This window comes from Lactuca virosa, chromosome 7 (genome assembly GCF_052849685.1).
Source record: "Lactuca virosa cultivar CGN04683 chromosome 7, Lactuca_virosa_CGN04683_v6, whole genome shotgun sequence".
NCBI lineage: Eukaryota > Viridiplantae > Streptophyta > Magnoliopsida > Asterales > Asteraceae > Lactuca > Lactuca virosa.
The window spans coordinates 101,537,717-101,560,941 of record NC_136432.1 but is presented as its reverse complement, the minus strand read 5'-3'; the positions used below and the strand labels follow the sequence as shown (position 1 = coordinate 101,560,941).

General features: G+C 44.7%; 1 protein-coding gene across 1 annotated transcript; it reads right to left on the bottom strand.

Moving 5' to 3' along the window:
* Window positions 1–4,377: 4,377 nt before the first annotated feature.
* Window positions 4,378–6,156, bottom strand: LOC145126979 (uncharacterized). The gene is made up of 3 exons (XM_079062240.1): window positions 6,079–6,156; window positions 4,945–5,136; window positions 4,378–4,899 (listed from the first exon to the last, which is right to left on the bottom strand). The coding sequence occupies exons 1-3, from the start codon at window positions 6,154–6,156 to the stop codon at window positions 4,378–4,380; spliced, it is 792 nt and encodes a 263-aa protein (XP_078918366.1).
* Between the last annotated feature and the right edge of the window lie 17,069 nt (window positions 6,157–23,225).

The following is a 23,225-nucleotide window of genomic DNA, read 5'->3' as shown; positions in this document are numbered from 1 at the left end:
TAGTTTATGCTTTTAAAATAAAATCAGAGCAATCTTTTAAAAGATGTTGCGGAATTTGTCCCCAAAATAAAATATGATAAAATTTATCAAATCATTTCTTAAAGAAATATATTTTCCATTTCATAACAAAACCTCGGGATGTCATGTTCCGATACAGACCAAAAGCATAAACAGTATATTATAAGCCTTACAACAGTTATTTACAACTACTGACCTATAATCCAAAATCCCTCGTCATCTTCCAACTATGCTCTTGTTCCACTACCTGTAATAATATAAAAAGCTGAGTGGGTCAGGCTTGGGAGCCTAGTGAGCATATAGAGTTTTCATCCCACAATAAATAAATTTATTAATTTCATCAACCAACAATAAATTTATTAATTATGTTTAAACATCAAACAATCAACCCAATTTCCCACCACCATTATCTTCTTTACTCTTAAGGATCCACCCTAAGAAATCAGCTATTCCTCGTTCATTCATTCCTAAGGATTAACCTAAGATATAAGCACGAAGTCCATCTTTGCCTATGGCGTAGCTACCAATGTTATTTATTAGGCGCAGCTGCCAACAACATCATTTATTCTCTAATTGGCACAGCTGCCAATGTTATTTATTAGGCGCAGCTGTCAACAACATCATTTATTCTCTAATTGGCACAGTTGCCAATATTATTTATTAGGCGCAGCTGCCAATGTTATTTATTTGGCGCAGCTGCCAATAACATCTATATCATCTTTCATCCCTCATTCTTTATCTACCCATGTTTTACCCAACATATGTGTAGATATAAAATACATATGCAGTTTAAAACCTGTATAAAACATTCATTCATCATCCATCTCAAATAAACAAACAACATATATACCCATAGCACGTATTTTATATAAAATACTTCATATCTATGTGTAAGATGAAAGTGACTATACACTCACTTGATAAGACGACAATTGGACATCACTTCGTCTGTTAAGACAATATTCTTCGATGAAACCGGGATTTTAGTTGAAAACCGGTCTTACTCGGGAAGAGTTTCGGCTAGAAAATATGATTTTCTCGGGAACTTTGGGGCGTCAGGACTTGCTTCGGGTGTTAGGGACGATACCGGACTTCAGGGGGTTAAAAGTAGGCTAAAAGAGTGTTTAAAGTGAAAGAAAAATGAGGATTGGTAACATAAACCCGGAGGGCTCGATTTCTATTTATAGGCTGAAAATTCGACTTTCACGTCGTGAACCAGGTATATTCACGTCGTGAGTTTGATCCCGGTCATCTCCTAGGCTTGCCGTGTGTCTTATAGGTTCGAAAGGTGTCGTTCACCGAGTTCACGTCGTGAATTCTCTGTTCACGTCGTGAGTTCAGTCAGACCTCAAAGTTTATGCTCCGAACTTCAAAAATCCATATCTTTCGCATACGAGCTCCATTTTTGACGTTCTTTATATCCACGCGTAGGTGAGATTATGCTCTACAACTTTCGTTTAGACTCCATTGGCTAATTTTGATTTCATTTTTAAATTTATATTTTTAACAGGCAGGGACAGGAAAAGTCCGTTAAAAATTCATAACTTCTTCATCCGACGTCCGTTTTCGTCTGTCTTTTTACCGTTGAACTACTATCAACAAGATCTTCAATTCTCGTTTAGGTTGTTTCGGATAAAAATCACTCGATCTAAAATTCAAGTTTCGAGCTGCATACTACTATGCCAAATATTAGAAAATTCATAACTTTCTAATACGAAGTCAGATTTGGACATTCTTTTTATGCACGCTCTTGGTTTAACGAATACTATGACTTTCGTTTAGATTTCTAAGGCTAAAAAGCACTTTATCGTAAATTCACTTTTTACGTCATACAGCGTCGTGTCGGTTCTGTCGCGAAACTTCGACAAGTCATAACTTCTTCGTTATAACTCGGATTTCGGTATTCTTTATATCTCCAGAATCCTTGTTTCAACCACTACAACTTTCTTCATAGATATCGGCTTTATCTAATATTTATTTTTGACGCTTATTTTTATCCTTAATCATAATAATTAAGTTTAAAGCACATAATTCATTCTTATTACTTCAAAACGAGTTCCAATGGTTGACCTAGACTATTATATCATCATTAATGCTTAGCCCAGAAATACAAGCGTTACAGTAGAGGTAATTCTTTTTCAGAATTGATAGTCATATGGGAATATGGAAATGTTTCCATGGTGGGAGTTGGTTATTAAGAATCTGTGTAAGTTAGAAACTTTAATGCAAGAAGGATGTTCAAAGGAATGTACTTTGAATGTGAGACTTCATTTCCATGGAATCGTTTTGGTAACAAATCTCCAATGGAATGCTTTGTAATATCATTGGCCAATTCTCTGTGACTTTGGTGCCTTGACATTACAAAAGGATCATTGCATGTAAGTTTAGACTCAAACATATTCTAGTAAGTGGTAAGAATTTGGTTTTCTTACACTTGTGATCAGGATTTGGAATTGTGAAATGAGCATTATTGGAAATGTGTTCAATTGATCTATTTCACAAAAGAAAGGACCATAGATGAACATAGTGTGCATGCTTAGAGCTTGACATAACTAATGTTTTAATTCAAGTGTTTAGTTGAATAATCGAAAAATTATAAAATGAGTAAAGTCTAATGAATATGGTGATTAAATAAAAGTGCTTTTATTTATATTCAAAAGTTTTGAGACCATATTAGATTAGGTTATTCTTGTGTTTCGCTTCGCATGCTTTACTTCCCGAATAATAAGATTATTCAAACATCCACAGTCGATCATACTTTGGAAGTAAGTAATGAGGTAAGATTGTCATGAATCCGACTGTAGATTGTCTAAGTGCTTAGACATAGCAAATGTTTGCTGCAGTGTTCATGAGTACTCTTGAAATAGGAATTTGAGTATTGGATTAAACCCACGCTCATTTGAATCACTTCATCGATTTTATCACGAGTGATTGTGAGACGATAATATCTTATATTCTTGAAACGGAGACATATAGTTGTTGTTTACAAGTCAGTTGTGCATTAATAATATGTAAACGCATCAGTAACTTGATGTTATAAAACGTATTGTTGTGTGTGATTTGATGTATAAATAGTACAAGCATATGAGTCGAAGTTTATCTGTTCGTTTTACCCTAAATGGGATAAAAGCGATATATGTGGGCCCCTCGATGATTTAGTGATGACACCCTAAGCGTTTGGCCAAGCCTAGATTAATATGATGTGTTCAATTATAGTCTAAGTTAGTCGTCGTAAATCGGAAATCGGGAAACAAACCTTTGACAGAGAGAATGATTATAATCCATGTCTCATGTCCATACGATATCTTGTAGAATGGAGGAATATTTGATCACTTATCTAAAGGACGCGTTACTGATATGATCAGAGTTCGACAACGGTTTTTGAAAGCTACGATTGCTAGTCACATTCTGAAGTCATACTTGCAATAATAGTTATCACACTTATCCAAGTGGGAAACTGTTGGATTAGGTGTCTAAGCACATAACTATATTTGGTATGTACTTGATTTGATTTGTAGCATGGTCCTTTTGGGTTGCCTTCACTCATGCAACTTGACAGTATGACTAGTGGAGAGAAAGTAGGATTTATTATATGAATAATAAATTGGTACTTAAAATGATTTTATTAATATATTATAAGAACAATATATTATTTGGAAATCACATTATTAATTGGTAATTAATAAGAAATTAATCTAAGATTAATTTTTGGGATTAAAGGAACTGATTAATAATGGAGGGAGTTGTTTTGCAAATTATTGATAGTTGCAAAACTAGGCTGATGGACTCCATAGACTGGAGTGGACGAAATTTACGGGTAAGGCCATAAGATTTCGTCCAAGGGCTCTAAAGAGGAAGTCCATGGGCTGCTTAAGCCTTAAGCAGGAATTAGGGTTTCCACCTGAAAACCCTAGCAGCCCAACAGCTATATAAATCCCCTACATCTCTTGGAATTTCAGCCCTAAGCTTAAGAAACCCTAGGATAGCCGATTTTCTACCTCTATCCAAGTCATCTTTTGCATTGGGTGTTTGTGACTCCATTAGAGGTGCAACGTACACTTGGGGCACTAAGCTTTCAAGAGTCAAGGACTTCAAGAATTGTTCTTGTTATTGGTACATAACAAGTGAGGTAATCTTCTAACCCTAGTTTGTATGTGAATTTCGATTTGTATACACTAGTTTTAGGGTTATTGCTTTGGTGTTCATATTTGTATGTTCAATAGAGAAAAACTTAGATCCATAGCAATTAGGGTTGCATGATCACATAGGAATGTAGATATGCTCAAAACCCATCACTTTTTTGTGTGGTGCTTCCAATATCCCAACAAAATGATTTAAGCCTCACATTCTTGTATTTTTTCATGAGATTGCTTCTGATGTGTCGAAGACAAAATCGATGGTATCCCAATGGCTCTTCCATTCCTCTAGATTTTCCATTGCATGAATTATTCCTTGATGTACGTCTGAAATAACACACAATTGTCTGTCTTGAGCAACAAAATGTCTGAACTGATACAAAAACCAACTCCAATTGTGTGTAGTTTCCTCATTAATAATGGCATAAGAAACTGGTATTATATTATTGTTGATATCTTTTGTAATAACAGTAAGCATTTTACCCTTATACGAACCTCTCAAATGACAAGCATCAATGGAAATAATAGGTCGACATAGATGAAATACATTAATTGCAGGTCCAAAAGCCCAAAAAATATACTTAAATGTTACCACATGTGATGAGCCATTTGGATTATGAAACCATTTCACAACAGTATTGCGATTTGAAGTTTGCAAAGTTGCAATGTACTTGGGTAACTCTGCAAAGTTACTATCCCAAGTTACATTAATATTCTCTATGACTTTTCTCCTACCATGCCATGCCTTCCAATAAGAAACATCGACATTTATAATATTTTTAATATCTACCTGTATATGTTTCACTGGATAAGCAATATCTTTTTCAATTGAATGGATGATGTAGAAGGCTATAGTTGCAGAGTTTAGACTTCTGTTGTCATTGCCTCTACAAGATCTGAAACAATTGTGTGCGTCCACCCAACGTGTGATCTTCCACATATGATGGTGTTTCTTTTTCATTGCACGAACATACCATGCACACTGCAATGTATATAGGTTAGTATTATAACTTCATTCTTCACCGCCAAGAGTTTTACACTTTTCTATCCAAAAACTACTTTTACTTTCAGAAACCTTAAACTCTTTATTTTGGTTGATCGACCCAAGTCTTACAGCCTTTTTTACCTGTTCCTTATTTTCAAACAACATTCCTAGCCTTATTTTGTTTTCAGATAAAAATCTAAATGAATTTTGTCTTGAATATTTACTATGTCTGTAACACCCCGTTTAGTAAATAAATAAATAGATAAAAGTTTATATGAATAGTAGCCCTAAAATCAATAATTATATAGCAAGGTGTTGGTCTCGAGGAACTAATTGTCACACTTTTAGAGATTGGAGGTTAAAGTGTAAATTTGAGACTTATTTTGTAAAGATTTTTAGAAAACAGGGGGGGTGTTTGGTATAAATTGGGCCTAATATGAAATGAATTATCAAAGAAGGGGCTACATAGTAAATTCTCGACTTCATTTGAAAATAAATGTAGAGAGAGGGGCTAATTGGTAAAAGTTGGACTTAATTTGAAAGGGATTTTCAAGGTCAGGGTTTAAATGGTAATTATGGGGGTTTATTTTGAAATAATTTACGGACGGAGGGGCTAAACGTGTTGTTATGGAAAGAAGTTTGGGGGATCGGGGTATATAAACCCATCACCCCCGGTTCTAAACCCTAACCATAACAGGTGAAGACAGCCGCCACTTTTCTCTCTACCTCCAGTCGACGGTACTGACACCGACCACCTAGCACCGTCGAATGGCTCTTGTCAATGGCTACAGCGAAGACCGAAGGAAACCGGGAATGGGACTTTGCATCAGTTGAAGACTGGAAGAGGAGTGGACGTTGTAGGTGCTGCCGATTCGTGACTTTCTAGCCGCCGGTTACCGTCTTGCAGTTGCATCACCGCTACCACTTCAATGACGGTACCATCTCCGGCCGTTGTTGGACATTGCTGTTGCTCGTTCTCTTGTTGTTACGCTCTTGTCCGAGTTTTGTCGCCACCATGGGCCACCGACCATCGCAGTGAAGCACCTTGCTCCCAACGATGTACTAAGCGGGTTGTCGGGAGGAATCCGTCAAGACCAAGGAAAGACGCTGCCAAACCCTAGCCGCCACCTCTTCCGCCTTCCCATGTCGCTACTGCCGCTAGTTTCTTTTCTGCCACCCTTAACCGTCGTGTATGGGTGGCTATGGGTGTGTTATAGTGTTTGCGTGTGTGTGTGTTTCACTTGTAAGAGGGGCTACAGGAGCGTTTTTTTGGCCGGAGTTCACGGAAAAGCCACCACCACCACTCGCCACCGTCGGCCACCACAAGGTGGTTATGTGTGTGCGTGTTAGTTAGTGTGTGTGTGTGTGTTACTTTTGGTTTTTCCATTGTAAATTGTAAAAAAAATGGAATAATAAGAAACCCTAACCACCACCGTGAGAAAGAGACCCTAACCACCACCGTGAGGTGGTGGCTGCCGCCACCGGCCGCCGTGTCGGGAGGCGGTGTGCCTTGTACGGATTGTGACTCGTTTGGATGCTTGGATAAAGGGACTACAACCCTAATGGGCTTAGTGAAATCATAAGGGGCCTAATGAACCCTAATTGGTCAAAGGACCTAGCTATTGGGCCTATTGGGCTAAGATGGGTTGGAAACCCTAATTAGGGTTTGGAAAACCCTAATGCCATGAAACCCTAATTTGGGACTTATCGGGACCGCATTGGAATTATTTAATGAATTTAATATATTAATTAATAATCATTTGCAATCAACCTAAGTCAATATTGGACTTAATGGATTAAGTCCTTAATGGGTTAAGTAGGAAAACTTAACCCTAATCATCATGTTATGTGAAACCCTAATTTCACTTGGGCCTCGAGTTGGGCCTTTCCATTGGGCCTTGGTGATGGGATTATTAATGGGCCATCCAAGAATAATCATATGGACTAGAATATGTTGTTGGGCTTTAAGGTAAGGCCCATATGAGGGGTTGGGCCCAATTTGGAAAATTGGGCCATAGATGGGCCACAGTTTGGGCCTTTATGATTATGTGATATTGGGCCATTAGAATATTGAATGTTGGACTGGACTAAATGGTTGGGCCTTATGGTAAGACCTTATAAAGGTTTGGGGCCAATTTGGAAAATTAGGCCATGTGTTGGGCTTTGACTCATAGTTGACTTTTGGGCCTTTGGATTGGGCCTTGGGCTTGAATAAAGCTACGTTAGGGGAAAAGTAGTATTTACCCCCCAAGTATGTATTTATGGTTATGTGTTGGAACCAAATTATTAATTGGGTGATGTTTTGGTGTTGACAGTTCGGGAATCTGTCATCCAGCAGCTTGGATTGAGTCTACGGGACTTCAGCGGTGTGGGGTTGGGTCTGCGGGACTTCAGCAGTGTGAGGTGAGTTACCTTCCAGTAGGAGTGGGTCTACGGCCACAATGTCGGCCCACTAGTAGGAGTTGTTTGTTAGATGATTGTCTTTGTGATAATTATCTGGTGTGTTGTTATCTGATATGCTTTATGTGCTAGGATACTACGACATATGTGTTAGTAGTGGTAGGGGTGATATAGCCCTAGTTCCCGGTTGAAAGATACCGAAGGGGTTGATAGTACCCATGCATGCCTAGCAGTATGATCATGATATGTTATTTTGTGATAGTGGTAGGGGGTGAAATAGTCCCCAGTTACCGGTTGAAAGATACCGAAAGGGAGGTTAGCTCCCGGTTACCGGTTGAAAGATACTGAAGGGGAGGTTAGCTCCCGGTTACCGGTTGAATGATACCGAAGGGGTAGGTCGAGCACCCAGATATGCCTGACAATATATTTATGTATGTTATGCTACGTTATTACGTGGTAATGATAAGGGGACAGTCCCCGGATACCGGTTGAAAGATACCAAAGGGGTAGGCCAGCACCCAGATATGCTTGGCAATATATGTGTGGTATGGTATGTGGTATGATGGGGGAACTCACTAAGCTTCGTGCTTACGGTTTTCAGTTTTGGTTTCAGGTACTTCGTTTTCAAAGGAAAGGAGTCGGCTCGATCGCAGCGCATCACACTATGTTTTCCGCACATGAGATCTTTAGGATTACACTCTGATATTATTTTATGATAACATGTTTTGATTACCGACACTTTGGTTTTGACATGAGATGTTATTACGGATGTTTTCTTATACTGTTGGTTTTATAATAATCTAATAAAAATGAATTTTTTGGTCTTGAATTTTGGGATGTTACAAGTTGGTATCAGAGCCTTGGTTTGAGGGATTTGGACACACTCCCGGGTGTGTCTGAACTCAAACTAAGAACTTGGTATTAAAATTTTCAAAAGTAAAAACTATTTTGTAAAAAGAAGTTTGCAAGGAATTTGAAAAGAGAACAAAACTTTGAAAAGAACAAAGTGTGTGATGCATGCAATCAGCCGAGCTCAAGTAAGTTTTCCCAAGATACCCATACATGTTATGTTATGATATGATACGATATGGTTGTGAGAACTGCATGCTAGATTAGGGCTGAGGATCTAGGAGGATGCCTTATATGCCTATTGTATGTGCTTGTAGACTTGCATGCTAGTACTGATCAGTCAGCGATAGGATAGCCTGTTTAGGTTATGCCTGATTGTATGAGCCTTTGAATTGCATGTACATATTCCTGATTAGAGGATAGAATGCTTTGATTGGAGTATGATGGTTAGATTTTCCATTTTCCGAATGTTGTTTGCTTTGTTCTTTGTGGGACTCTTAGTGATGTGAATTAGATACTAAGTGAATATGCTAAGTCACATGGGACACAGGCCGGATAATCTCAGACTGATAGATTTGACCCTATTTCATAGCTCTTTTTTAAGTCCAACCGTTCTAAGGATGGGTCTTTTACTCGAAGGATTATCTTATCTTTGTTGCATGTGGCTATATTCATGAGGTAGCTAGTTGACATTACTAGGAATCTTTCACCAGCTGAGGACTAGGTGGGTTCGGGAACCTAGGAAAGCCTAGGATACGTTTCAGTGGGTTAGTAGTGAGGTTCAGTGAGACTTGGGTGTACCAGTTTGAGGAAGTGACTTGGAGGATTCGGGAGGATTGCTGAGGAAAGTATGGATAGGTGTGGAAGGTAGTATTGGGCCCGTACTACTGAAAGCACAGGATCCATACTCGAATCAGTGAGAGTCTTGGAGAATCTGAGAAGCTTCGGGGAGGAGTTAGTGACCCGGTTTGGGGACAGAGGATGTTCCAGTGTTGCAGCTTAGCCATTGGCAAGTGAGCTAGTGAGCGTAACAGGGTGTCAGACCCTGAAGGATATGGCTTCCAAGAGTTTGTAGATACGAGATCGATTTGGAGCACTTTGAGAAGATAGGTTCGTGCTAGGTGAGTATAGTAGAGGGTCCCGGGAAGAGACCCATGACTTCTGATGATCGGGGTGAAAGGCCAGCAGGGCCTAAGTCAGTGCAGCACGTACAGGACAGTGCACAAGGGAGTTTGTCGCTCTAAGGGTTTAGGCTACTACAGGGTAGAGGGGTTAGTCATGTCAGCAGAAGGGGATCAATATCCCTCCAGAGGTTGCGGGTATGTCATCTTCTATTGCTATTAGGTGGATGTTTGGAATACGTATCGCTTTGGATTTGTGAGTGAGTTTGGATAAGTTAGACCGCGGGTCGGTTTTCCTACTAGTGTTTGGGTTATCAAGGATCATATATGCCATCCTGCATGCCGAAAGGTCCTTGATGAACCCACAGAGGGATGCATCTTGCAGAGTGGGTTCCGCGTCTACCGTTATCATTCCGGATCTTTGCCAGGATCTATGCGGGGTATTATTTAGAGGATATTCGGTCAGGGTTAGGGTGATAGTTCTCCAGTGAAGTCAGCGTTCAATGGTTTTATCATGGTTCAGGTATGGTTGACGATTGTCTATGGATGAACTTTGGAGTTCAAGGCACTACCATTTCTAGGGCAGAACTGGTAGCATGAAGATAGTGGAGTCAGTTGCGAGTGTTAGACGCATGGGTGTTCTTTCATTAGAGGTTCAAGTATATTGCATTCCTCGCATGGGTTCTGTTCGGTCAGAGTTCAATAGCGCTGCGAGATTGAGAGTGGGAACGAGGATTCGTCAGCCAGAGTGAAGATTGAGGTCTTCAATTGACAGCATGGGAGATGGATTGAGGAGTCAGACTGGACCAGATCTCCAGAGTACTCATTAAGATTTCCGAGGATGGGCGATCTCAAGGTTTAACCGGAGATTAATCGCTAGCACTGGTAAGTGCAGGTTGTCATCAGTGGGATATTAGAAAGCGGGAAGGATTGGGAATCATTCAATTCTCGCGTGCCGTGAAGACTTAGTCGAATCTAAGTGGGGGAGAGACTTTTGTAAAGTTCTCCAAATGTGAGTTCTGGTTGCGCGAGGTGCAATCTCTTGGGCACCTTGTCACCCAGAAGGGTATTCTGGTCGATCTGGCCAAGATAGAGGTCGTGATGTAGTGGGAGATTCCGAGGTCTCCAACTGAGATTCGAAGTTTCCTGGGTCTAGCGGGTTATTACCGGAGATTTATACGAGACTTCTCCGAGATTGAGTTTCCTTTGACCCGACTGACCAAGAAGTCGGTGGCCTTTCGCTGGGGGCCTGAGCAGCAGGCAGCCTTCGAGACTCTCAGACATCAGGTTTCGGGAACCAGGTTAGAACTTCGGTTAGGACTCAAGTTCAGTTGAGGGTTAGGTCGAGTGCGTGTTCGACCCGGTTGGGACAAGTGTTGTAAGACTCCGGGGGTAGTCGTAGCATTCACTAGCAGTCAGTTAGTATGGAAAGTGTTGTAAGACTACAGGGGTAGTCGTAGCATTCACTAGCGGTCAGTTAGCATGGAAAGTGTTGTAAGACTGCGGGGGTAGCCATAGCATTCACTAGTGATCAGATAGTATGGAAAGTGACATAAGACTGCGGGTGTAGCCGTAGCATTCACTAGCGATCAGATAGTATTGGAAGTGTTGTAAGACTGCGGGGGTAGTCGTAGCATTCACGAGGTTGACAGATAGTGTTAGCGTGTTGTAAGTCTGCGGGTGTAGCCGTAGCATTCACAAGGTTAGCAGATAGTGCTTGAGTGATGTAAGTCTGTGAGTGTAGCTACAGCCTTCACTTGGTTGGAAGATAGCATGAGCGCGTTGTTAGGACGCGGAATGAACAGTAGTACGCACCGGTTCGGGTGCAACATTGAGGATGTGGAAATCCACAGGTTGAGCCAGTGACACGATTGTAGGAGTGCCACTACAGTTATGGGATCAGGGAATAAATGGACCGTATAAGATTGCTCGTGATATAAGGCTACCATCGGTTAGGTGGCAATCACATTTAGCCTTGGACTTGATGGCGTCAGGATTCGACGCATGGACCCGATCGGTTGGGTCAGGAGGTTGTTAGAACCATAGTGGCAGGATAACTAGTCGCAACTAGTTCCAGAGAAGGATCTCGTTCAGAAGTCGTGTGAGACGACTAGGTGGGAGTCCTTTTGGCTCCGCAGCCTGCTGAAACCCGATATTTCAGATGACTGACGGATGAATTGAGACCAGGAAGGTGTAACATCCCAAATTTTCAAGTCCAAAAATTTCTTTTTAATTAACTGTCTCATAAAAACATTCTTAAGAAAATACTGTGAAAACACATCATCTCATAAAACAATGTATCATGTCTAAAAACCCAAGTCATAAAATAGTAACATATCAGAGTACAATCCCAGAAGATTCCATGCGGAAATCATGTGTGTGTGTGTGATGCGCTGCTACACTGCCGGCTCCTTCCCCTTAGACGAAGACGTACCTGAAACCCAAAACTAAAACTGTAACCACAAAGCTTAGTGAGTTCCCTCATCATACCACATACCATACAGACATATCGCATTCATACTGCCAGACAATTCTGGGGTGCCCGACCTACCCAGTACGGCCATTATGAGGTGCCGACCTACCCGTGTCAAGCCATTCTGGGGTGCTGACCTACCCATGTCAAGCCATTCTGGGGTTCTGACCTACCCTTCGGTCCTATTAACCGAACCTCGGGGACTATTCCACCCCTACTGCTACTATCACATATATCATAACGTAAACATACTGTCAGACGTTTCTGGGGTGTCCGACTTACCCTTCGGTCCTAACAACCGAACTTGAGGACTATTCCCTCCCCACTACCACTATCACATATAACATAACATGCCAGCATATAATCATATCATCACATACTGTCAGACATATCTGGGGTGTCTGGCCTACCCTCCGGTCCTAACAACCGGACTCTACTACTGTCACATATACATATCGTGCTAGCATATAACATATCAGGTGGTAGCAAACCTAGATGAATATCACAAAGACAATCATCCAATCATACAACTCCTACTGGTGGGCCGGCATTGTGGCCGTAGACCCACCACTACTGGAAGGTAACTCACCTCGAACGAGTAGTTGCTGATAATCTGTGCGGAAATTCTCTGTCTGCTACTGCTCCGGAAATCCTCCGGCTATAATCCCCACAAAACACTTAATCAGAGTCTGATATCTATTCTTAGCGTAAAATGACCATTTTACCCCTGACCAAGTCCAAGTCAAAGTCAAAGTCAACTTCCAGTTGATCCGACTCGCCGAGTTGGGCCGCCAACTCGTCGAGTCTCTATCTATTCAACTGTCCTCATCCACGACCCTACTCGTCGAGTTTAGCGACGACTCGACGAGTTCCTCTTCGATATGAACATCAAATGAACCTTCATCCGACTCGCCGAGTTGTATGAACAACTCGTCGAGTTCACCTTCATCTGATGAACAAGTTCTGACCTAGACTCGCCGAGTTGTATGAACAACTCGTCGAGTTCATCTTCAATCATAAGGAGATTGCCTTGGACTCGCTGAGTCTGTTCTAGCACTCATCGAGTCCCATGAACTCCAGGTCTAAGGCTAAGTCCAATACATTGGGTCACTCCTTCGGACCTTCTACAACCTTTCTAACACCCAACTGAGTTCTTTTGACCCTCAACAGACATGGGACTTTATGCCTTGGACTCGTCGAGTCCCAAGAACGGACTCGCCGAGTCGATAACGTCCACACCCTAAATCCTCGATCTCTGATGTACAACCTTTGACCAAAAGATGGATCCAAGCCCCTAAGCTCGATCTAGCACGTAAAGTTTCGAACTTTACGTGCATGCATGGGGCTTTTGAGCCTAAAAGGCTCTAAAATGGCTCTTATGTTGCATGGGGCCTTCCTTGAGTGCAAAAGCAACCCAAATCTGCCTTGTGACCCCTCCCAGGACTTAGATCCGAAGTCTTGACCCCCAACCATGTTTTTAATCATGGTTGGCTACCTCATATGGCTTAAAAAGCCCTAATTCTTCCCCAAAAAGGCATCTAACAAACAAGCAAGCAAGGTACAGACTTTATACCTTTCAAAGACTGCAAATCATGAACCAAACTCGAATCCTTCAGTCTCCTCTTGATCCTTCTATGTTCTTCCTCCTTCCTTGAGGTCAAAACCCACAAAAATCACTCAAAAGCCTTAGATCTTGCACCAAAACACTTAGGGTTTGCTATGGAGGGTTTCTGGGAGCATAAAGGGGCGATGGAGGCTGTATAAGGTTGTTTAAATAGGGTGCAAACCCTCAGATTAGGGTTTTGTCCAGTTAGAGCCTACTCGTCGAGTCCGGGACCCAACTCGACGAGTCCATCACTTAAATCCCGCGTCTCATCCCGCTTCTACTCGGCGAGTTGGGCCTTCAACTCGCCGAGTCCCAGGCCAAAAATGTGAAATTACTTAAATAAAATACATACCAGGAACCAGGTGCTGCAAATCTCCCCCACTTATTTTAGACTTCGTCCTCAAAGTCTGCTGCTCGTTCCTGGAAAAGCTCTGGGTAATGCTCCATCATCTCATCCACCGGCTCCCAGGTCCATTCCGAGCCCTTCCGGTGCTGCCATTGCACCTTCACTAGCTCCACCCTCTTGTTCCTCAGATCCTTCGACTTCCGGTCGAGAATCGCTACAGGCCGCTCAATGTAATTCAGGCTGTCATCGACCTGAATATCCTCTAATGGTACCACTGCCGAGTCGTCCACCAAACATTTCCGTAACTAGGAGACATGAAAAGTTCTATGAATCTGACTGAGTTCGGCTGGCAGATCCAACCTATATGCCACCTTTCCCACCCGGGCTATAACCCTGAAGGGTCCAATATACCTGGGACCCAACTTGCCCTGTTTCGTGAATCAGATGACGCCCTTCCATGGCGACACCTGCAGGAGAACCATATCCCCGACCTGAAACTCCAGGTCCGATCGGTGCTTGTCGGCATAACTTTTCTGCCGACTCTAAGCAGTCTGAAGTCTGCTCCGAACCTGCTGAATCCTCTCTGTCGTCTTGAGCACCACTTCGGTGCTCCCCATGACCCTGTGGCCAACCTCACCCCAACATATCGGGGTTCTGCACTTCCTCCCGTATAACATCTCGAAGGGAGAACGGTCGATACTCGCATGATAGTTATTATTATACGAGAACTCCGCCAACGGAAGGTAGGTATCCCAGCTACCTCCGAAGTCTAAAACACATGCCCGCAGCATATCCTCTAGCGTCTGAATGGTCCGCTCGCTCTGACCATCCGTCTGCGGGTGAAAGGCGGTGCTAAAATGCAGACGAGTACCCAGCTCGTCATGAAACTTCTTCCAAAACCAGGAAGTGAACCGCACATCCCTGTCGGAAATCACTGAAACTGGCACTCCGTGCCGAGCTACCACCTCTCGGATATAGATGTCGGCAAACTTTTCGGCCGAAATGCTCTCCTGGATCGGTATAAAATGGGCACTCTTGGTCAACCGATCCACGATTACCCAAATCGAATCCACTCCCCGTGCAGTCTTGGGAAGCTTGGTAATGAAATCCATGGTAATATTTTCCCATTTCCACAAGGGAATATTTAACGGCTGCATCTTGCCGTGCGGCCTCTGGTGCTCGGCCTTGACCTTCCTGCAGGACAAGCACCGCTCCACATACCATGCTACGTCCCGCTTCATGCAGGGCCACCAATAATCAAGACGAAGATCTCTATACATCTTCGTCGCTCCGGGATGGATAGAAAATCTGGATTTGTGTGCCTCCTCCATCAGGATCTGGCGCACGCCTCCATGATAAGGGACCCACACCCTACGGTGAAGAGTCAACAACCCTCGGCTATCATAGTCGAAGGAGGAAACCTGGCCCACTATACGCTTGCTCTTCCGATGTTCCTCCTTCATAGCCTCCTGCTGAGCCTCCCGGATCCGCTCCAACAGTGGAGTCCCCACTGTCATCCTCAGACAGATGTCCCTGATTGGCGCTGCCTTATGGCTAAACGCATCGGCTACGACATTGGCCTTTCCCGGGTGGAAGAGGATCTCGCAATCATAATCCTTCACCACATCCAGCCACCGACGCTGCCTCATATTCAGGTTCGGCTGATCCATGAGGTACCTCAAACTCTTGTGGTCTGTGTAAATGGTACAACGAACACCATAGAGGTAATGACGCCAAATCTTGAAGGCAAAAACAACAGCCCCCAGCTCCAAATCATGTGTCGGGTAATTCGCCTCGTGAGGCTTCAGCTGCCTCGAAGCGTATGCAATAACATGCCCTCTCTGCATCAGTACCACGCCCAAACCTGAGATGGACACATCACAATATACCACAAAATCCTCCATGCCCTCTGGCAGGGCTAAGATTGGCGCCCCGCACAATCTCTGTCTCAGTGTCTCGAATGCGGCCTGCTGCTCCGGCCCCCAGCGAAACACCACGGCTTTCCTCGTCAGCATGGTCAGGGGCACGACTATCTTGGAGAAGTCCTGAATGAATCTCCGATAGTAGCCTGCCAATCCCAGAAAGCTCCGAATCTCAGATGGAGACCTCAGAACTTCCCATCTCATCACGGCCTCAACCTTGGCCGGGTCCACTGATATCCCGTTCTGGTTGACAAGGTGCCCGAGAAACTACACCCCGCGCAACCAGAACTCACACTTGGAGAACTTAGCATACAAGCTCTCCCTTCTCAAAGTCTCCAGAACCTCTCGTAGATGCTCCTCATGCTGCTCTCGCGTCTTGGAGTAAACCAAGATATCATCAATAAACACTATCACAGACCGGTCTAACATCGGTCTACACACGCGGTTCATGAGGTCCATGAACGCGGCAGGAGCATTGGTGAGCCCGAAAGGCATCACCACAAACTCATAGTGGCCATAGCGCGTCCGAAACACAGTCTTCTGTACATCCTCCTCTCTGACCCTCATCTGATGATACCCTGATCGCAAATCAATCTTGGAGAACCAAGATGCTCCCTGTAGCTGGTCAAAGAGGTCATCAATCCTCGAGAGTGGGTAACGGTTCTTCACCGTTACCTTATTCAGCTCCCTATAATCTATACACATCTTATGCGGCCCGTCCTTCTTCTTCACAAATAGAATCGGGGCTCCCGAGGGTGAACTGCTCGGTCTAATGAAACCCTTGTCTAACAGCTCCTGCAGCTGTGTAGACAACTCCTGCATCTCAGGAGGAGCCAACCGATACGGTGCCTTGGCTATCGGAGCCGCACCAGGGATTAGTTCAATCCTGAACTCTACCTGCCTCTCCGAAGGTATCCCAGGCAACTACTCGGGGAACACGTCCGCAAACTCTCGTACCACGGGCACATCGCTCACCGTTGCCTTACCCATCTCCCGGGTATCCATCACATAGGCAACAAATCCTGCGCAACCCTGCTGAAGGTAATGCCTAGCTCTCCCTGCTGAACATAAAGTTGGTCCTTGCTGTGGCCTCTCGCCCTGAATCACCAGCTCTCCCCCACTTGGGGTCCTGATCCGCACCAACTGCTGCGCACAGTCAATCACTGCCCCATTGGGGCTTAGCCAATCCATACCGATAATAACCTTGTTCCCCCGCAAAGGTATGGGAACCAGATCTACCAGATAACGCTCCTCAAACAGTCGCATGACGTAATCTCGGTAGACCTCTGATGCTCGCACTGACCGGTTGTCCGCAATCTCGACCTCTAGAGGACAATCCAACGTGCCTGACGACTCCGGAAACTTCTTGCTAAGCGCAAGAGAGACAAACGATCGGGTAGCACCCGAATCAAACAATACCTGAACTGGGATACCGTTCACATGGAACGATCCTAAACAGAGCACATACATAACATATCAAAATCACAGTAGCATATCATAAAAGCATAAACAAGAAGTCATACCCGTCACCACATCGGGTGCAGCGCGTGCCTCCTCGGCTGTCAACTGAAATGCCCGGCTCCGCACCACTGGAGCCTCTGTCTTGGCCTTCCGGCCATCTACAACCCGCGCTGTCGCTGAAACCAGCACCGCTGCTGCTGACGCTGCTGTCAACCTCGGGCAATTGGCCTTTTGTGGCCCCTCTGATTGCAATGGAAGCAAATCAGGTCTGTCATCTGTACTGTGGGGGCGGGGGCAGTACAATCCCTGCCAAAGTGCCCCGTCTTGCCGCACTTGTAGCAGCCTGACGATCTTGCTCTACAAGCTCCCTCATGCGGCCTGCCGCACTTCCTGCAGCGGCTCTGGCCCGGATGGCCCTTCAACCTAACATCGGATCCCTTGGGTTTCTTCCCCGAAACCCCTGTAACCTGCTCAGACTCAGCTTTCCTCTTCCTCACATGCTCCAAATCGAGCTCCCTCTCCCGCGCCCTGGCAATCATGGACTCGAGGGTCGCGCAGGCAGAGTAGCTGACATGCTCCCGAATATCAGCCCTCAACATATCATGGTAGCGGGTCTTCCGCATCTCCTCATCCCCTGCATACTGGGGTACCAACAATGCTCGCTCCCGGAACTTGGCGGTGATCTCCGCCACAGTCTCCGTAGTCTGCCTCATATCCAAACACTCTCTGGACAGCTGCTGAAGCTCTACAACCGGCTCAAACTTAGCTCTGAATCTGGTCACGAAATCTGACCACGTCATAGCCTCGACAGCTGGGGCTCCCAATGAGTCACCAATCGACTCCCACCAGTCTCTAGCTCTATCCCTCAAACATCCCGCAGCAAAGCGGACCTTCGACCCTTCCGGGCAGAAGCTCGTCAACTGCGCAGACTCAATGTCTGCGATCCATCTCCTGGCAGCGATGGGGTCTTTCACCCTGTGATAATCCGGCGCACCACTCCCACGAAAGTCCTTAAAGGACAGTGTGCGCGTACTCGTCTGGCTAGACGCAATATCACTCCTAAATGCCCAGAGGCGATCCTCCATCGGCTCAATAATCCCTTCCTTGATCGACCCGAAAATGACCGGGGTCGACTCAAGAATGCCTCTCGTGATCTCAGACGAGATGAACTCGCGCAGCCCGTCATCAACCTGCTCGGATCCTGCACCCGAGCCTGATCCTGATCCTGATTCGGAACCTCCTGCTCCATGTCGCGTGGTCACCATGCTGAAAAATACACGCATAAATGTCAGGATCATACATACTCTCGAGAGGTCTAACACACTCTCCAAGTTTCTCGGTTCTGTCTCAACCTTCCTTGATTCGAGTACGGATCCTCTGCTTCCAGTAGTACGGGCCCATACTACCTTCCACATCTATCCGTACTTTCCTCAAGGACTATCTCGACTTCACCAGGTCCCTTAACCAATATCCCTTTCCATCTAGTCTTATCCCAGGCTTTCCTGGGGCACTCTCTGACCTACTCTCCGCCATCATCTGCACTAGGAGTCCCTACTCCCCTTCCCTAACTAGCTTGCGAGTACTGTTAAACAACCGCTCACTAATTAGTTAAAGTTAGCCAGGACCCCTTAAGCACAAAGCAAGCAGCATTCGTGCATCGAGTAACCGCATCAGGCATAACCTAATCAGGCTATCCTACTGCTGACTAAACATTCCTAGCATACAACTCGTACAACAGGCATACAAGGCATCCTCCTAGATCCTTAGCCCTAATCTAGCATGCAGTTCTCAGAATCATATACATCAGGCATACAAGGCATCCTCCTAGATCCTTAGCCCTAATCTAGCATGCAGTTCTCAGAATCATATATCATATAACTTATTATAACAAGTATGGGTATCTTGGGGAAAACTTACTTGAGATCGGCTGGTCGCACGCATCACACACCTTGTTCTTTCTCAAAACCCTTTGACTCAGATTTTAGAAAACCATTTTCTTTGTAAAAATCTTTTAAATCCCTCGATTTGAGTCCAGACACTCCCGAGGGTGTGTCCGAATCCCTCAAACCAGGGCTCTGATACCAACTTGTAACATCCCAATTTTCAAGTCCAAAAATTTCTTTTTAATTAACTGTCTCATAAAAACATTCATAAGAAAATACTGTGAAAACACATCATCTCATAAAACAATGTATCATGTCTAAAAACCCAAGTCATAAAATAGTAACATATCAGAGTACAATCCCAGAAGACTCCATGCGGAAATCATGTGTGTGTGTGATGCGCAGCTACACTGTCGGCTCCTTCCCCTTAGACGAAGAGGTACCTGAAACCCAAAACTAAAATTGTAAGCACAAAGCTTAGTGAGTTCCCCCATCATACCACATACCATACAGACATATCGCATTCATACTGCCGGGCAATTCTGGGGTGCCTGACCTACCCAGTACGGCCATTCTGGGGTGCCAACCTACCCGTGTCAAGCCATTCTGGGGTGCTGACATACCCATGTCAAGCCATTCTGGGGTGCTGACCTACCCTTCGGTCCTATTAACCGAACCTCGGGGACTATTCCACCCCCTACTGCTACTATCACATATATCATAACGTAAACATACTGTCAGACGTTTCTGGGGTGTCCGACTTACCCTTCGGTCCTAACAACCGAACTTGAGGACTATTCCCTCCCCACTACCACTATCACATATAACATAACATGCCAGCATATAATCATATCATCACATACTGTCAGACATATCTGGGGTGTCTGGCCTACCCTCCGGTCCTAACAACCGGACTCTACTACTGTCACATATACATATCGTGCTAGCATATAACATATCAGGTGGTAGCAAACCTAGATGAATATCACAAAGACAATCATCCAATCATACAACTCCTACTGGTGGGCCGGCATTGTGGCCGTAGACCCACCGCTACTGGAAGGTAACTCACCTCGAACGAGTAGTTGCTGATAATCTGTGCGGAAATTCTCTGTCTGCTGCTGCTCCGGAAATCCTCCGGCTATAATCCCCACAAAACACTTAATCAGAGTCTGATATCTATTCTTAGGGTAAAATGACCATTTTACCCCTGACCAAGTCCAAGTCAAAGTCAAAGTCAACTTTCAGTTGACCCGACTCGCCGAGTTGGGCCGCCAACTCGTCGAGTCTCTATCTCTTCAACTGTCCTTATCCACGACCCTACTCGTCGAGTTTAGCGACGACTCGACGAGTTCCTCTTCGATATGAACATCGAATGAACCTTCATCCGACTCGCCGAGTTGTATGAACAACTCGTCGAGTTCACCTTCATCTGATGAACAAGTTCTGACCTTGACTCGCCGAGTTGTATGAACAACTCGTCGAGTTCGTCTTCAATCATAAGGAGATTGCCTTGGACTCGCCGAGTCTGTTCTAGCACTCGTCGAGTCCCAAGAACTCCAGGTCTAAGGCTAAGTCCAATACATTGGGTCACTCCTTCGGACCTTCTACAACCTTTCTAACACCCAACTGAGTTCTTTTGACCCTCAACAGACATGGGACTTTATGCCTTGGACTCGTCAAGTCCCAAGAACGGACTCGCCGAGTCGATAACGTCCACACCCTAAATCCTCGATCTCTGATGTACAACCTTTGACCAAAAGATGGATCCAAGCCCCTAAGCTCGATCTTGCACGTAAAGTTTCGAACTTTACATGCATGCATGGGACTTTTGAGCCTAAAAGGCTCTAAAATGGCTCTTATGTTGCATGGGGCCTTCCTTGAGTGTAAAAGCAACCCAAATCTGCCTTGTGACCCCTCCCAAGACTGAGATCCGAAGTCTTGACCCCCAACCATGTTTGCAATCATGGTTGGCTACCTCATATGGCTTAAAAAGCCCAAATTCTTCCCCAAAAAGGGATCTAACAAACAAGCAAGCAAGGTACATACTTTATACCTTTCAAAGACTGAAAATGATGAACCAAACTCGAATCCTTCAGTCTCCTCTTGATCCTTCTATGTTCTTCCTCCTTCCTTGAGGTCAAAACCCACAAAAATCACTCAAAAGCCTTAGATCTTGCACCAAAACACTTAGGGTTTGCTATGGAGGGTTTCTGGGAGCATAAAGGGGCGATGGAGGTTGTATAAGGTTGTTTAAATAGGGTGCAAACCCTCAGATTAGGGTTTTGTCCAGTCAGAGCCTACTCGTCGAGTCCGGGACCCGACTCGACGAGTCCATCACTTAAATCCCGCGTCTCATCCCGCTTCTACTCGCCGAGTTGGGCCTTCAACTCGCCGAGTCCCAGGCCAAAAATGCGAAATTACTTAAATAAAATACATACCAGGAACCAGGTGCTACAGAAGGTCTCGATAGATTTTGGGAAGCAGCTATGTAGCAGCATACTGCTTCAAGCAGTTCAGTTTTCAAGCAGTTTCAGCGTGTGGGCAGTTTTAGCATTTGTGCTTCGGGTTGCATATACAAACGGAATAGCTGGTTGATTGGGAAGTGACAAGTCACTCCCAGCAGGATTAGATGAGCCTCGGCCAAGTATAAGTGACCAGTAGGGATACTTTGGTTGGTGATCCTGTTTATAGTGGGAACCTCGAGTTATCAGAAGTCGAGTAGTCAGTTGAGGGATAAGCGGGCTGGTTTCATCATTAATGATTCAGTATGAATGGCCTGTCAGGGAATCAGACCATCTAAAGACAGCATATTTCAAACGGAGTAGATGTGAACTTGTTGTGAGGAATTCGTTCACCTGCGAATATTAGGGCTTTGCGAAGGTTGGTCACGGCTACCCTGGGATGGCTAGGGTGTTCCCAAGATGGTGACCGTGTTACTAGAGTGGTTGGGTGAGTAAGGAATGATTTCGAGGACGAAATCTAATTTAAGCGGGGGAGAGTTGTAACACCCCGTTTAGTAAATAAATAGATAGATAAAAGTTTATATGAATAGTAGCCCTAAAATCAATAACTATATAGCAAGGTGTTTGTCTCGAGGAGCTAATTGTCACACTTTTAGAGATTGGGGGTTAAAGTGTAAATTTAAGACTTATTTTGTAAAGATTTTTAGAAGACAGGGGGGTGTTTGGTATAATTTGGGCCTAATATGAAAGGAATTATGGAAGAAGGGGCTACATAGTAAATTCTCGACTTCATTTGAATATAAATGTAGAGAGAGGGGCTAATTGGTAAAGGTTGGACTTAATTTGAAAGGGATTTTCGAGGTCAGGGTTTAAATGGTAATTATGGGGGTTTATTTCGAAATAATTTATGGAGGGAGGGGCTGAACTTGTTGTTATGGAAACAAGTTTGGGGGATCGGGGTATATAAACCCGTCACCCCCGTTCTAAACCCTAACCCTAACGGGTGAAGACAGTCGCCACTTTCCTCTCTACCTCCACCCGCCGGTACTGACTCCGACCACCTAGAACCGTCGAATGGCTCTTGTCATCGGCTACAAACCGGGAATGGGACGCTGCATCAGTTGAAGACTGGAAGAGGAGTGGACGTTGTGGGTGCCGTCGATTGGTGATTTTCTAGCCGTCGGTTACCGTCTTGCAGTTGCATCACCGCTACCACTTCAATGATGGTTCCATATCCGGCCATTGTTGGTCATTGCTGCTGCCCGTTCTCTTGTTGTTACGCTCTTTTCCGAGTTTTGTCGCCACCATCGGCCACCGACCATCGCAGTGAAGCACCTTTCTCCTAACGATGTGCTAAGTGGGTTGTTACGCTCTTCCGCCTTCCCATGTCGCTACTGCCGCTAGTTCTTTTCTGCCACCCTTAACCGTCGTGTATGGGTGGCTGTGGGTGTGTTATAGTGTTTACGTGTGTGTGTTTCACTTGTAAGAGGGGCTACAGGAGCTTTTTTGGCCGGAGTTCACGGAAAAGCCACCACCACCACCGTAAGGTGGTGGCTGCCG

Coding starts and splice junctions, on each gene's coding strand:
- LOC145126979 (XM_079062240.1), bottom strand. CDS start 6,156: ATGGTGGCGACAAAACTCGGACAAGAGCGTAACAACAAGAGAACGAGC. Junction 5,137..6,078: donor TCCAACAACGGCCGGAGATG/GTACCGTCATTG, acceptor TATACATTGCAG/TGTGCATGGTATGTTCGTGC. Junction 4,900..4,944: donor ATCCAGTGAAACATATACAG/GTAGATATTAAA, acceptor TCTTATTGGAAG/GCATGGCATGGTAGGAGAAA.